The 15,479-nt window shown below is 38.7% G+C and overlaps 1 protein-coding gene across 4 annotated transcripts in view; it reads right to left on the bottom strand.

Annotated features, from left to right (window-relative positions):
* LOC126190807 (TBC1 domain family member 31) overlaps window positions 1–15,479 on the bottom strand; it is a 277,761-nt gene that overhangs the window by 177,240 nt on the left and 85,042 nt on the right. For all 4 annotated transcript variants that reach the window (XM_049931366.1, XM_049931369.1, XM_049931367.1 and 1 more), the window contains one exon: window positions 2,296–2,392. In XM_049931366.1, coding sequence (XP_049787323.1) covers window positions 2,296–2,392 — 97 coding nt within the window. The remainder of the gene's footprint in view (window positions 1–2,295; window positions 2,393–15,479) is intronic.

Below are 15,479 nucleotides of genomic sequence, written 5' to 3' on the forward strand. Positions count from 1 at the left end.
TCCGACCACTCTGTGGAGAAAAGTGTAGAAGTTAATCAAAATGTTGTATCCCTCTGGAAGTTGAGACTCTCTGTAATTGCAAATGCTTATTGTGCTAGTGACATTTACAACATGGCTGAAACTGGTCCATTTTTTAAAGCTATTCCAGACAAAACACTAATTGTGAAGGGTGATGAGTGCAAAGGTGGCAAAATGGCGAAACAAAGATTAACAATTGGTCTTTGTGCTACCCTTTGAAGTGAAAAAGAAGAACCACTAGTGATACGTACAGAAAATCATCCACAGTGCTTCAAAAACAATGATATTTCCTTGCTGTGTTTCTCTTGGCATGCAAATAAAAATGCACAGATGATGAGTGACATTTTTCATTCTTGGCTGAATAGCGTAAATTAAAAAATACATGACAGTGTTCATCTCACTGAACTTTTGCTTGTTACCGTGAGCTTCTTGAGCAATTTGTTACGATGAGCTTCTCGAGCAATTCTGGGGAGCATTTACCTCACCACAGTATGATGTATTACTGAGTAACAAAACAAAAACAAATTCATCTGTGATTTTCTTTGTCCAAATTGGCAAGGATCTTGCTGCTCATGAACTGCTGTTCTACAAGCACTGTACTTACAGACAAAAAACAGCAAGCAATGATTTAACAGATCAGACTCTACACTCTTGGTAGCCAATCAGAATCTGCCACCACAATGAAAGTGGTAGTTTCTTAGCTCTAAGGCAGAGACTAGTTTTTGAGTTAGTTCTTTATGGATGCTTTGTTGTCTAGTGCTTGAATGATGCTCTGTGTCCTGGATAGTAAGATACGACAGGTTGGCTGATTCATAAACCACATAACCATGACACAGGTAAGACTGAGCAGAGAATGGTATTGGTACTGCAAAATCCACTGCTCAAGCAACTGAGAATGCTTAGGGACATCACAGGTCTTTTAAGTCTGTAGGCTTCTGCAACCATAGTCAGTTAAAATAAAAGCTTTTTGGATACGGTGTCGTCTGATATTGTAAGACAAAAAATTACTGGACAGTCACTGAGATGCACACACAACAGAGAAAGTGATTCTGATAGCTCCTGGAAGAAATCCTTTGATGAGCATGAGTACACCTGAGAGAGAGAGAGAGAGAGAGAGAGAGAGAGAGAGAGAGAGAGAGAGAGAGACTATTTGTACTCTATCTCATCAAAGGATGTCTTCCGAAAGCTAGGAAAGATTTCATTCCTTTTTCTGTGCCTCTTGGCTGTTCACGGGATCAGTTATGTTAATGCAATGGAATTTGAGACGTGATTTCTTGATTAACTATTCTCAGGAAATCAGTTTAGTACTATGTTCATTTCAGGGTGGCCAGTTGACAAATTTATCACTATCATCTGGCAACTTCTTGCGAAGGATTCATTAGTGCGATTCACCAAGAAAACCTGTATGTTCATCAAGTGCATTGCATCCTCTGTCTCCTGATTGTTGCATTCAGTCAATAAGGAACACTGTGGATACTACAGTAATCCAAATGATTGACACACATGGAACTTAGTTGAGGAACAGTGTTTTCTCTAATGACTTGACCAGAGTACATATTACCGACAATATATCTGAGAAAGCACTCTGAAAGTAAAGAATACGATAGCTTTGAGGAATATCCAAGTAAATTCTAACTATGAAACAGTCAAAGGATGTGCCTCAATGTTGCATCATAGACCTTATATGTCAACAAAGGACAGTTGTGAGTATTGCAGCATCCATTAGGTGCAGGGTGCTACTTGTTCATAGCTACTTGAGTGCATACTGGAAGGAACAGGTGAATCTGCTGGTCCTCAGAAAACAAACATGGCATCACTTCAGATCTTTGGTCTCCTCTCTGCAGTTACTGTGATATTATGGCAGCTATCTGTTACCCTTCTCTGGTTTCAAAACAGGAGACATTACAGCCAATTTCCATGAGCATGGCTACTTTCCAACAACCAGATTCAATACAAAATTTTAATCAAGAAAGTTTTTGAATATAGATGCAAAATGAATAATATGTCATAATGAGTACGGTCAGGAATTGGAGCTGCATTTTTGTGCCTCGGACAAGGTACTTGCCACACAGAAACAGCCGGTGTATGTACGCCCTTTGGTTGGCGGGATTGAATATTGATCCCTGTGCCCCTATGTAACTTGACCGTATGAACATTACACTTGGCAGATGTCATTCTCTAATAATGAGAAATGATCACTTGTTTTGGCAATATATAACATCAAGCAGCATTTGTTGTGCACTATCTAACATGGAAACATACAGTTAATTAACTTACGTATACCATCCTCTGGGCTAAAAGCACTCTGCAGAAACATTGTTGAGTCAATGTTAAAGAAGTGAATTGTGCATCGACTGGAAAGTAAGCACAATATCTGAAACAAATCATTGAAGACAAAGTTTGCAACACATTTTTAAAAAGTTTGAATTCTTTATACTTTCTAAACAACAATATTCAAGAACAGGCACTGCCAACAGTATTTAAGAATATAATCAGTACAAGTCAGGAAAGATATGCAACGGAAAAGTGCAACAACAGTTGAACAATTTTGTAAAACAATGAGAAAAGTGTGTATCCTTATACACCCAGCACTGCAACAGACGGTATGTTGCTCTTGTGTTACAAACTTCATGTTATTGATCCCCTTGCACCTTATAAATTAGTCACCCTTATTGGTGAACATTGTTTCCAATCTTTCTTATACTGGTGGAATGTTTCCTAGAGAGTTCTTTCTCTCACGAAACATGAGGATTAGAGTTTAAAACACATGGACACAGAAAAGCTGGGGCTGGGGAAGGAAATCAGTGGTGGTCTTTCCCAATGAGGCCAGCATATTTTTTGATAGCACAATTTGTTACTGACTCATTTTATACGTGTTAGGCATGATGTCTTCATTACATAATTTTGAGTTCAAGGATCAGATAAAGTCAACTAGATCCAATCTGACGCAAGTAAACTGGGCATGACAGATAACTATGAATCAGCAGCAGTCCCACTCATGTGTCTGCGTAGTGCTTAAAGGGTCTGGTATACAATGAGTAAATGTCTTTTCCTCACACCACTGTTTACATTTTTCTTTTGTGTTGCTTTAAGACCTACAACACACAGAATAACATAACAACTAGCATCTTATCATCTCATTAGTAATCTTCACTGCAGTTCATCTTCTTCCTCTTATATTTGTCTGGTTTTTCTATCAAAATGTTTCTTTTTGAAGAAAGGAGGAAAGATCTCACACAATGTCTAGCTATTCAATGTAATATGATAGCAACAGAATTCTGTGAGATTGCAGTGGAAATTTACCAATAATCAGTGATACTGAAATGGTCTCATGCTAAATCAGAACAAAGTAAAGAAAAATTTTCTCTTGTTTTTGCGCAAGAGCATGACCTCCCTCACTCTTGTTTTGTCTTTTCTCCACAAGGATGTCGTATTGAACTGACATGCTGTGTAAGTTCTGTTTAAAAGATATCATTTGATCTGAAGGTAATTAATGGAGATATTTGTTTAGAACTACCATAATTATTCTAAATCTACCTACTTCCAGTGTGGATAATTATACTGTTACAGATGGGGACCAACAGAGTTGTTTGATCATTGTGGAGAGAGGTAATGACTGAACGCGTAAGTTCACCATCTCAAAATGACATGTTATCCTCCTGTGATACTACAGGGGTAAAGTAAAAAAAGAGATCCCAATGCATCACTATTCATGAAATAAACAATGGTGGACATTTTTCATATTTTTTCATAACTGAAACAATCAATTTTTGACAATATAATGTAATTGGATAGATAAATCACTTCCTAGATCATCTCAAATCTGAGTCCATCCCACTCCAACCACACACCCTGCTTGTCACCACCGACGCCACCTCCCCCAAAAACATCCCCCACTGCTGCTGAACATTTCCTCAGTCACTGCCCATGGTATCTGATTCCAAAACTCGACATCCTTCCTACTCACCTTAGTCAACTTCATACTTATCAACCACTACTTCACCTTTAAGGGGCAGGCTTACAAACAGATCAGGGGTATGGCAATGGGAACCAGGATGGATCCTTCTTACGCCAACCTTTTCATGGGTCACTTGGAGAGAGCTTTCTTGGGATCCATAAATCTTCAGCCCCTGGTTTGGTTTAGATACATTGATGACATCTTTACCATATAGACTCATAGTGAGGCTCACCTGTTAAAATTCCTGGACTCTCTGAATACCTTTTCCCAATTAAATTTCACATGGTTCTATTCCAAATCCCATGCCATTTCCCTTGATGCTGATCTTGTTCTCACCGAAGGACAGCTACACACTTCCGTCCACATTAAACCTACAACAGTACTTACTTTTTGGTAATTGCCATCCTTTCCATGTCAAACGTTCCATCCCACACAGCCTTGGCATACGAGGCAAACATATTTGTTCAGATGCAGACTCTACAGCAATACCCCACCATTCTCACCTCAGCCTTCACTGCATGTAACTACCCCACAAGCTAAGTTACACAGCAGATTTCCCGGGCCATCACATCCAATCCTGGTACTGCTGATCCCTCCACAAACAGCTTCAAAGCATACCATTGGTGATTCATATTATCCTGGTCTGGCATGTGTTAATCAGCTGCTTTGACAGGGCCATGACTTTCTAAAATCGTATCCTGAAATGAGATCCATTCTGTCTGAAATTTTGCCCACCACATCTAGAATAGCTTTCTGTCGCCCTCCCAGTCCCCACAATATTCTTGTCAGATCCTATGCTCCTGCACTAATTTCCCTACCCTATGGCTCCTACCCCTGTGACCATCCCCGCTGCAAAACTTGCCACATGCACCCACCTAGCATGACCTTTTATAGCCCTGTAACTGGCAAAACATATACTATCAAAGGGAGAGCTACCTGCAAAATGACACGTCATATACACTGTTCGGCCTCCTAAATCAGCATGACTACCACCAAATTATCAATTAGGATGAATGGGTATAGGCAGAGGGTGTATACTGGCAACTTGAAATATCCTGTTGCAGAGCATGCTCTACAACATGACAGTCATGACCTAGGTGCCTGTTTCACCACAAGTGTCATCTGGATTCTTCCCCCAGATACCAGTTTCCCAGAACTCCACAGGTGTGAACTGGCACTACAACATATCCTTGGTTCTCACCACACACCTGGCCTTAATTTACGTTAATTTCTTCTGTCTCAGCATTTCTTTACAGTAGCTACTCTTTTCTTCACTCCATTTTAGTTTTCTACACCTTTCATTGTCTTTCCCGTCTATTTTTCACCACCCCCTCCCACCTCCGTTACGTACAATGCACTTGGTTTTTCACTCTTATTAACTCACGCATGTTCTTTAAGCACTAATCTCTCTCTTGCATATTGCCTTGTCTTACACCTTTACGCTCTCAGGATTTCAAATCTCATCCAATGCAGTCCCCAACAATCAGTCTTTCTTTCTCATCCCATGCGGTAAGTCTCCCCTGACCTGCAGTTCTGGGTGTCTTTCCCAAAATCTACACATTTTCCTAGACCTTTCTAGTCCTTTTCCTTCACTCCTTTTCCTTCCACTTCAACCCCTCTGCCTGAAGAAGGAGCCATTGGCTCCAAAAGCTTTTCTAATTACAACCTTCCTTTACATGTAGGTTCTGCCGCTGCCTGGTGAGTAGATTTTTTTATCAATCCAATTGAATTATTTTTTTCATAATTGAGGTGTACTGAATAAGAAGTACTTGATTGAGTCACATGCATGATCACACATTTTGTAATGTTACCTTATTGATGAATATGTTGTGTGGAACTATATAAAAACCCTGCTAAATGTCAATAAGTATAGGAACCACTGGATTACTGTCACCTATGGCAAGAGGATCTAGTGAAAGAAGACAGCTTGTGGTAGCTCAGCAGATTGATTTGACTTCAGAAAAGTTATTATATTTAAGCACAAAATCAAGAAATTGGAAAGAATGGTACTAAAACTTCAAGTCCCCTGAAAATTCACATCATACTGGGATTTAAAAAAGAGTGAGTGAATCAGTGTGTGTGTGTGTGTGTGTGTGTGTGTGTGTGTGTGTGTGTGTGTGTGCGCACAAAGATGGATCTGTAGATGACAAATTTCAACAATTTTTGTCAATGATTTCATTATTAGAGAGCATGATGGCAGCTTAATCTTGTACAAAAATTTGATAACATTATAATGAGACACCTTAAGATTACCAGATTCTGTTTATAACTGTGGAGGGAGGAGGGAAGTTGGAGGCAAATGTATTGGCAAGGAGGGGACAGAGGGTTAGTGGGAGACGTGGAGGAGCTGGGGGAAAAATAAATAAATGCAAGGCTTGAACAGGGAAAGAGTAGCTGAGAAAATGATGGACTAGGAAAAGAGGGGTAAGGGTAAAGGAGGTGGGGATATACAATGGGAAGGGGACTAGAAAAGCTATACGCCAAGGTGAATATGACAATGGAGGATATGTTCGAGAAATTGTTCTCACTTGTGTAGTTAAAAAAAGCTGGTGTGTAAAGGAGGATCTAAATGGCACCAGCCACTGAATTAATTGGTTTTGTGACATGCAACATGTTCAGCAGCTAGTTGGCCAAGTCTGCAGTTTGCTGACTAATTGTCATTCCTACACAGAATGCTGCAGAAGAGTTGCAGTCTGCCTGCATGGAGGGCCACCACCAAACAGCGACAACTGAGAACTCTGCCAATCAGTTGCTGAACATGCTGCACATTACAACACCAACTACTTCAATGGCTGTTTCAGTACCCACACTATTTTGATCCTCCACTGCTCCATGCCTGTTCACTCCAACACCCACCCTCCTCTTACTCTCAGACTCAGCACCTCCCCCCCCCTCCTTCTTCTTCTTCTTCTTCTTCTTCTTCTTCTTCAATCTTTCCTGTGGATGCCACCTTCCCAGTTCTCACGTTGCTTGTACTGCTGAGTTACATGTCTCCCATTCTACCCATATTCTACCATATTTATCACCCTCTCCTTGCCACATACATCTTCTCTCTTCTCAGTTGCCACATGTCTTATCCCTCCACCCTCTCTTGTGAGCCTAGCAACATCTCAAAACAGATTACTACTGCAGCCAGGAATAGGTCTGTTTGGGCATCTGTGTAGTGATGTTTGTGAGAATGGGTACTTATCCTTAAATAATAGCAGTGGCTTGAAAGCTGTTTTTGTCTCTGTGCTATTATGTGTGCCTATCTGCCACAGATAAATCAGCTATAGGTGAGTGGTTACCTTTTGTTATCTGTGTTTATGTGTTCATCCTGGAGTTTCCATTATCATAACACATTTTAATTACATACACCTTGGTTATTATCAAGCCATAAATGACCCTGACTCTGTGTAATTGTGCTCTATTTTTTGGCCACACAAATCTCTGTTTTTCTTCCACATCTGCTGTTCCTACTTCAACCTCGTGATGCCCGAGTGTCAAGATATACTCAGCAGTAAACTGGCCTCTGCAATATCGTAACCATTGCCGTGAACCTTCCCAGCTGTTCATGCGGCAGGTTTTCAGTTCTTACACAGCTTTTATTCAGAGCACCAGATACCCTGGAACATTACACATCTATGCTGGATTGCGATGGCTGACAGTTACTGGTTGTTGTTGTTGTTGTTGCGGTCTTCAGTCCCGAGACTGGTTTGACGCAGCTCTCCATGCTACTCTATCCTGTGCAAGCTTCTTCATCTCCCAGTACCTACTGCAACCTACATCCTTCTGAATCTGCTTAGTGTATTCATCTCTTGGTCTCCCTCTACGATTTTTACCCTCCACGCTGCCCTCCAATACTAAATTGGTGATCCCTTGATGCCTCAGAACATGTCCTACCAACCAATCCCTTCTTCTGGTCAAGTTGTGCCACAAACTTCTCTTCCCCCAATCCTATTCAATACTTCCTCATTAGTTATGTGATCTACCCATCTAATCTTCAGCATTCTTCTGTAGTACCACATTTCGAAAGCTTCTATTCTCTTCTTGTCCAAACTATTTATCGTCCATGTTTCACTTCCATACATGGCTACACTCCATACAAATACTTTCAGAAATGACTTCCTGACACTTAAATCTATACTCGATGTTAACAAATTTCTCTTCTTCAGAAACGCTTTCCTTGCCATTGCCAGTCTACATTTTATATCTTCTCTACTTCGACCATCATCAGTTATTTTGCTCCCCAAATAGCAAAACTCCTTTACTACTTTAAGTGTCTCATTTCCTAATCTAATTCCCTCAGCATCACCTGACTTAATTCGACTACATTCCATTATCCTCGTTTTACTTTTGTTGATGTTCATCTTATGTCCTCCTTTCAAGACACTGTCCATTCCATTCAACTGCTCTTCCAAGACCTTTGCTGTCTCTGACAGAATTACAATGTCATCGGTGAACCTCAACGTTTTTATTTCTTCTCCATGGATTTTAATACCTACTCCGAATTTTTCTTTTGTTTCCTTTACTGCTTGCTCAATATAGAGATTGAATAACATCGAGGAGAGGCTACAACCCTGTCTCACTCCCTTCCCAACCACTGCTTCCCTTTCATGTCCCTCGACTCTTATAACTGCCATCTGGTTTCTGCACAAATTGTAAATAGCCTTTCGCTCCCTGTATTTTACCCCTGCCACCTTTAGAATTTGAAAGAGAGTATTCCAGTCAACATTGTCAAAAGCTTCCTCTAAGTCTACAAATGCTACAAACGTAGGTTTTCCTTTCCTTAATCTTTCCTCTAAGGTAAGTCGTAAGGTCAGTATTGCCTCGCGTGTTCCAGTGTTTCTACGGAATCCAAACTGATCTTCCCCGAGGTCGGCTTCTACTAGTTTTTCCATTCGTCTGTAAAGAATTCGTGTTAGTATTTTGCAGCTGTGGCTTATTAAACTGATTGTTCGGTAATTTTCACATCTGTCAACACCTGCTTTCTTTGGGATTGGAATTATTATATTCTTCTTGAAGTCTGAGGGTATTTCGCCTGTTTCATACATCTTGCTCACCACATGGTAGAGTTTTGACAGGACTGGCTCTCCCAAGGCCGTCAGCAGTTCCAATGGAATGTTGTCTACTCCGGGGGCCTTGTTCCGACTCAGGTCTTTCAGTGCTCTGTCAAACTCTTCACGCAGTATCGTATCTCCCATTTCATCTTCATCTACATCCTCTTCCATTTCCAAAATATTGTCCTCAAGTACATCGCCCTTGTATAGACCCTCTATATACTCCTTCCACTTTTTTGCTTTCCCTTCTTTGCTTAGAACTGGGTTTCCATCTGAGCTCTTGATGTTCATACAAGTGGTTCTCTTATCTCCACAGGTCTCTTTAACTTTCCTGTAGGCAGTATCTATCTTACCCCTAGTGAGATAAGCCTCTACATCCTTACATTTGTCCTCTAGCCATCCCTGCTTAGCCATTTTGCACTTCCTGTCGATCTCATTTTTGAGAAGTTTGTATTCCTTTTTGCCTGTTTCATTTACTGCATTTTTATATTTTCTCCTTTCATCAATTAAATTCAATATTTCTTCTGTTACGCAAGGATTTCTACTAGGCCTTGTCTTTTTACCTACTTGATCCTCTGCTGCCTTCACTACTTCATCCCTCAAAGCTTCTTCCTCTTCTACTGTATTTCTTTCCCCCATTCCTGTCAATTGTTCCCTTATGGTCTCCCTGAAACTCTGTACAACCTCTGGTTTAGTCAGTTTATCCAGGTCCCATCTCCTTAAATTCCCACCTTTTTGCAGTTTCTTCAGTTTTAATCTACAGGTCATAACCAATAGATTGTGGTCAGAGTCCACATCTGCCCCTGGAAATGTCTTACAATTTAAAACCTGGTTCCTAAATCTCTGTCTTACCATTATATAATCTATCTGATACCTTTTAGTATCTCCAGGGTTCTTCCATGTATACAACCTTCTTTCATGATTCTTAAACCAAGTGTTAGCTATGATTATGTTGTGCTCTGTGCAAAATTCTACCAGGCGGCTTCCTCTTTCATTTCTTAGCCCCAATCCATATTCACCTACTACGTTTCCTTCTCTCCCTTTTCCTACACCCGAATTCCAGTCACCCATGACTATTAAATTTTCGTCTCCCTTCACTATCTGAATAATTTCTTTTATTTCATCATACATTTCTTCAATTTCATCATCATCTGCAGAGCTAGTTGGCATATAAACTTGTACTACTGTAGTAGGTGTGTGCTTCATATTTATCTTGGCCACAACAATGTGTTCGCTGTGCTGTTTGTAGTAGCTTACCTGCATTCCTATTTTCCTATTCATTATTAAACCTACTCCAGCATTACCCCTATTTGATTTTGTGTTTATAACCCTGTAGTCACCTGACCAGAAGTCTTATTCCTCCTGCCACCGAACTTCACTAATTCCCACTATATCTAACTTTAACCTATCCATTTCCCTTTTTAAATTTTCTAACCTACCTGCCCGATTAAGGGATCTGACATTCCATGCTCCAATCCGTAGAACGCCAGTTTTCTTTCTCCTGATAACGACATCCTCTTGAGTAGTCCCCGCCCGGAGACCCGAATGGGGGACTATTTTACCTCTGGAATATTTTACCCAAGAGGACGCCATCATCATTTAATCATACAGTAAAGCTGTATGCCCTCGGGAAAAATTATGGCTGTAGTTTCCCCTTGCTTTCAGCCGTTCACAGTACCAGCACAGCAAGGCCGTTTTGGTTATTGTTACAAGGCCAGATCAGTCAATCATCCAGACTTTTGCCCCTGCAACTACTGAGAAGGCTGCTGCCCCTCTTCAGGAACCACATGTTTGTCTGGCCTCTCAACAGATACCCCTCCGTTGTGGTTGTACCTACGGTACGGCTATCTGTATCGCTGAGGCATGCAAGCCTCCCCACCAACGGCAAGGTCCATGGTTCATGGGTGGGGGGTGGGGGGGGGGGGTGGTTTACTGGTATCAGTGGTTATTTAAAAGAAATAGCACTGGGGCCTGAATATTCACTGGGATTTTGAAAGACAAAAATATCAACAATGTGCAAGTAAACAGCTTCCTCAATTACTGATTCCATGAAAGAGGTGCGAAGGTGAACCTAAAATTCATCAGTGATGATATTCCATGGACATGCTACATTTGTTTACGAGTTGAAACAGCCAATATTATTAGCACAGTGGATTCAAAAAATGAAATTATAAAGTTGCTGCAAAAGGACATTGAGACATTAAATAGTGAAACAGTGACTATTAAAAAAGGAAAAGGTAGATTAATACGGGAAAAACAGGCGGGTGCATGTGAAACCGAAATAAAAGAAGAAAAAAAAAACAAAATTACAAAACAGCTACACAATGACATTGAAGCATTTAAAACTGAAAGAAAGTGATAGATTAACTCAAGAAAATCATTTTTGTGTGTGTGATATCCATCAAATGGAAATAAGCAAAACTGAATCCAGGGTTTCTGAAAAACACCAGCCACGTACGAAACAAAACCTTCAAACTATACATGGTGTGCGAAATGTGATCAAAAATAATGTAGAAAACTCACCCATCGGACTATCTGTAAACAAATATAAATGGGAAACAGTGACACACAAAAAGGACAAAGGTGGAAGTGTCGCAGTAAAACAGATTGAAAAAAGGGACTCTCTTGTTGTTGGCAACTCCATACACCAGGCTGTGAAATCGATGTTCATCCCAGAAACAATCGCATTAGATCAGCAGACACTTCCAAAATATTCTAAACTCGAAACAAAGTGAAACTGAAAGTGTAAATGAAAAATAAGGACAAATACGAAGGTGTTTTCATTCATGTCAGAACAAATTCCATCTGGTACAGCAGTGAGGAAGAAATAATCAGTGAAACATTGAACTTGATCCGCTCAGCAAAAAGTGTGTTTGCAAATTCAAGAATTATCGTTAGTGTAATTTTACACAGGTCAGTGATACATACATAAATAAGATAAACAGTGGAATCAGGGAACAATGCGACAAGCTGGCTGCAATTTTTGTAGACTCAAATAAATTTGTAAGTGGTAAGTGTCTGGGAAAGGATGGGCTACACTTTAATATGTTAGGTTCAATGACTTTCAGCAAAATGATCGTAGACATCCATAGAATCATTAAATGCAAAAGAAACTGAAAACTTTCGAAAGGGGTGAAAAAACAGAAGTGGTGACCCAAAATGGAAAGTGTAAATATAATGGGACACGTGAAGCTCTTCAAAGTATAAACAAACTCAAAAATTCTATCTTTATGCATTTAAATATAAACAGTTTAGCAGAAAAACATCCAAATTTAGGTTACTCTAAAATTGATGAAGTGCAACTTATACCTTCTGAACTGGCAAACATAAATGTAGTCTGCTTAAACGAACTCTGGCTCACAAAAGAATATGTAGACGTTCTAAATAAAACTAGTAATTTCAAACTTGCCAGCAGCTTTTGTAGAAAAAAAAAAATCTCGTGGGGACTCCTGTATCTTACTGCATGCCTACTTAAACTTGAAAGTGAAAGAAGGTTATAGTTACCTAAATGAAGAATGTATTTTTGAAATCTGTTGTGTAGAGCAGCGTGATTTAAATACTGTGATAGTATCAATCTACAGAATTTCTGGGAGTTCTGCTACTAAATCGTTCTTAGAAAAATTTCAATATCTCTTAGATATACTTAAAAAAGAAAGCAAGGAAAAGATTGTGTTTGCAGGAGACTTCAACTTAAATAGATTAATTGAAAGCAGTGACATTGAAAAATTTCACGATTTAATCTAAAAATCTGGTTTCAAGTTAAACTTTACTATGTGTGCAAGAGAAAACTTCCACTCAGCAACCTGCATAGATAATATTATTACAAATTATCAGTTTGATGATACAAGGAAGTTTTGCCTAGATCTAGGGATATCTGATCACTCAGCTTTGTTTATAGAGCTCCCCAAAACAGAGAAACTAAAATCTGAATCTTATATAAGAAGGAGTTTTAGCAAAGAAAATGTAGAGTTGTGATAAATTAAGTGTTATAAGCAGGCTTTTAGACCGCTGTGATTCAAGCAACAAAAAATTTGATAAATTTCTAAATTGTTTTCTGGGTGTATTCAATGAAACATTTCCCTAAAATCTTATCAAAAGAGAGCCAGGAATAAATGAAGTTGGATTACACCAGGCATAAAAATTTAAAGTGCCAGAAAAAGACAGCTGCACAACAAGCTAAAGTAAACAGAAACTTTAATTTTGTAACTTATGTTAAGCGCTATAAGACTATATTCAAAAAAGTGATACTGGCAGCAAAAAATCTGGTAAATAGTATATTAATAAACAAACAAAGAAATAAAACAAAGGCAGTCTGGTCTGTTGTGAAATCAGAGTTGGGAGTCAACATTAAAATTAAAGAAATTCTCAAATTCGGTTTCAGGGTGATATTATTGTAAATCATGTTCAAATGTCAAACTGCTTCAATGATTTCTTTGTCAATATAGCAAAATCAGACGTGGACATGGACAGCCCATCAGGACAATATGATTTTGAGGCATAGAGATGTCATACAAATCATTATTTTTTTTAAAAAAATCACAAAAATCACTCAGGAAGATGTGAAAGACACAGTATTATCACTAAAAAACAAAATTTCAGCTGGATGGGATGGAATATCTTCCATGGTAATCAAGGCAGCATGCCATATTATTTCATACCCAATGACTATTATTGCAAACCAGTCCTTTGAAAATCGGTCTTTCCCAGATGTCCTAAAATATGCAGACACTAAGTCATTATTTAAAAAGGGATCAGCAGAAGCTATGGGAAACTACTGGCCTATCTCTCTCCTTCCTGTTTTTTTCTAAAATATTTGAAAAACTTGTGGCAAAACAACTAGAAAATTTCCTTACAGTAAATGACATTATTTGTAAAAATCAGTTTGGTTTTCAAAGAGGAGAAAGCACCATAAATGGCATCAGAGAATTTACAGAAAAAATAAGCACATCACTAGTCCAGGGTACAAAAGTCTCAGGAATTGTCTGTGATCTAACGAAAGCTTTTGGCTCAGTGAACCACTCATTACTACTTCATAAGCTGATGAGCTATGGGACTGAAGATACTGCATTACAGTGGTTCAACTCTTATCTGACAGAAAGGAAACAAAGAGTTACTTTAACACTTGCACTCTGAAAAACAATTTCCCAAGGAGTTCGACAGGGTTCAATACTGGTTGTATATAAATGATTTACCATCAAATATTGATGCTTATTCAGTCTTGTTCACAGATGACACCTCAGTCCTGATAGAAAATGATACGACAGAAATGATTCCAGATAGTATAGAAAATGTTCTGGGGAAACTGGAATCCTAGTTCCATAAAAATGGACTGAAGCTCAATGTCACTAAGATCCAGATAATGCAATTTGTCTCTACATTGTCAGCAATATGTCATGTACAAATATCCCATAATAATCAACTGATGACAGAAGTGAGCCATGTGAAATTCTTGGGCCTAAACCTTGAGAAAGTTTAAACTGGAAGACACACATAGACTTCCTGGCAAATAAATTCTCTAGCTTTTGCAATGGTTATTATATCTGGTGCCACTCATATGGATACAAGAATGACAGTCTACCACAGTTATTTTGAATTTGTTATTCGTTATGGGATAATTTTCTGGGCAAACTCTAGAAGCAGTACAAGGCTACTAATGTTTCAAAAGAAATTCATTAGAAATGTGTGCCGGCCACAAAAATGAGTCAAGTCACCCATTGTTCAAGAAATTAAAAATACTAGCAGTTACTTCATTGTACATTTTTGAAATTTTGATTTTTGTATATAATAATCAACATAATCTTGAAAAGTTCTGTTCTAAGCATAGCTATGGTACTCGGCACAAGGAAAACTTCAAATTTCCTTCACATCATTTAAAGCTTTATGCTCAGACACCACTGTACATGGGACTAAAAATATATCACAAATTAAAAGGAAGAAACACATTAACAATGGACCTTGATTCGCTGAAAAGTTTACTCCAAAATATTTTAATAGAGAAATGTTACTACACCATTGAAGAATTCATGGAAGACAGTCTGACACTTTGAACAATAAAAATCTATAGCTAATATTGCAGTGTTGTCTGTGTACAGCAAAGGAAATTGGTAAATTGTTAATTTATAGTGAATATAGTTAATGTTATAGTTATGTTAATTTATAATAAATATAGTAAAACTCCTTCACATATTTGGAGGCTGACAACAAACTTCTCAGTGGACCAGTAAAATACATTAGGCATTACAAGAGCCATACCCTAGGAAATGTCTTCAAAGTTCTCTACAAACAAGTCCACTGTGGATGGAGCTAATGGAGAACTCATTAGTTCCATCCACAGTGAACATGTTGTGTTGCTGTCCGTATGATTGTATTACTGGTTCTCCATATAAAGTGATAATGATGTCTTGTTGTAGTGTATCTTTTCCTATGTATGCAAGCAAGGTGAAACTGCAGTTGTGGCACAAGTT

The sequence above is a fragment of the Schistocerca cancellata genome, chromosome 6 (genome assembly GCF_023864275.1).
Source record: "Schistocerca cancellata isolate TAMUIC-IGC-003103 chromosome 6, iqSchCanc2.1, whole genome shotgun sequence".
NCBI classification, from domain to species: Eukaryota; Metazoa; Arthropoda; class Insecta; order Orthoptera; family Acrididae; genus Schistocerca; species Schistocerca cancellata.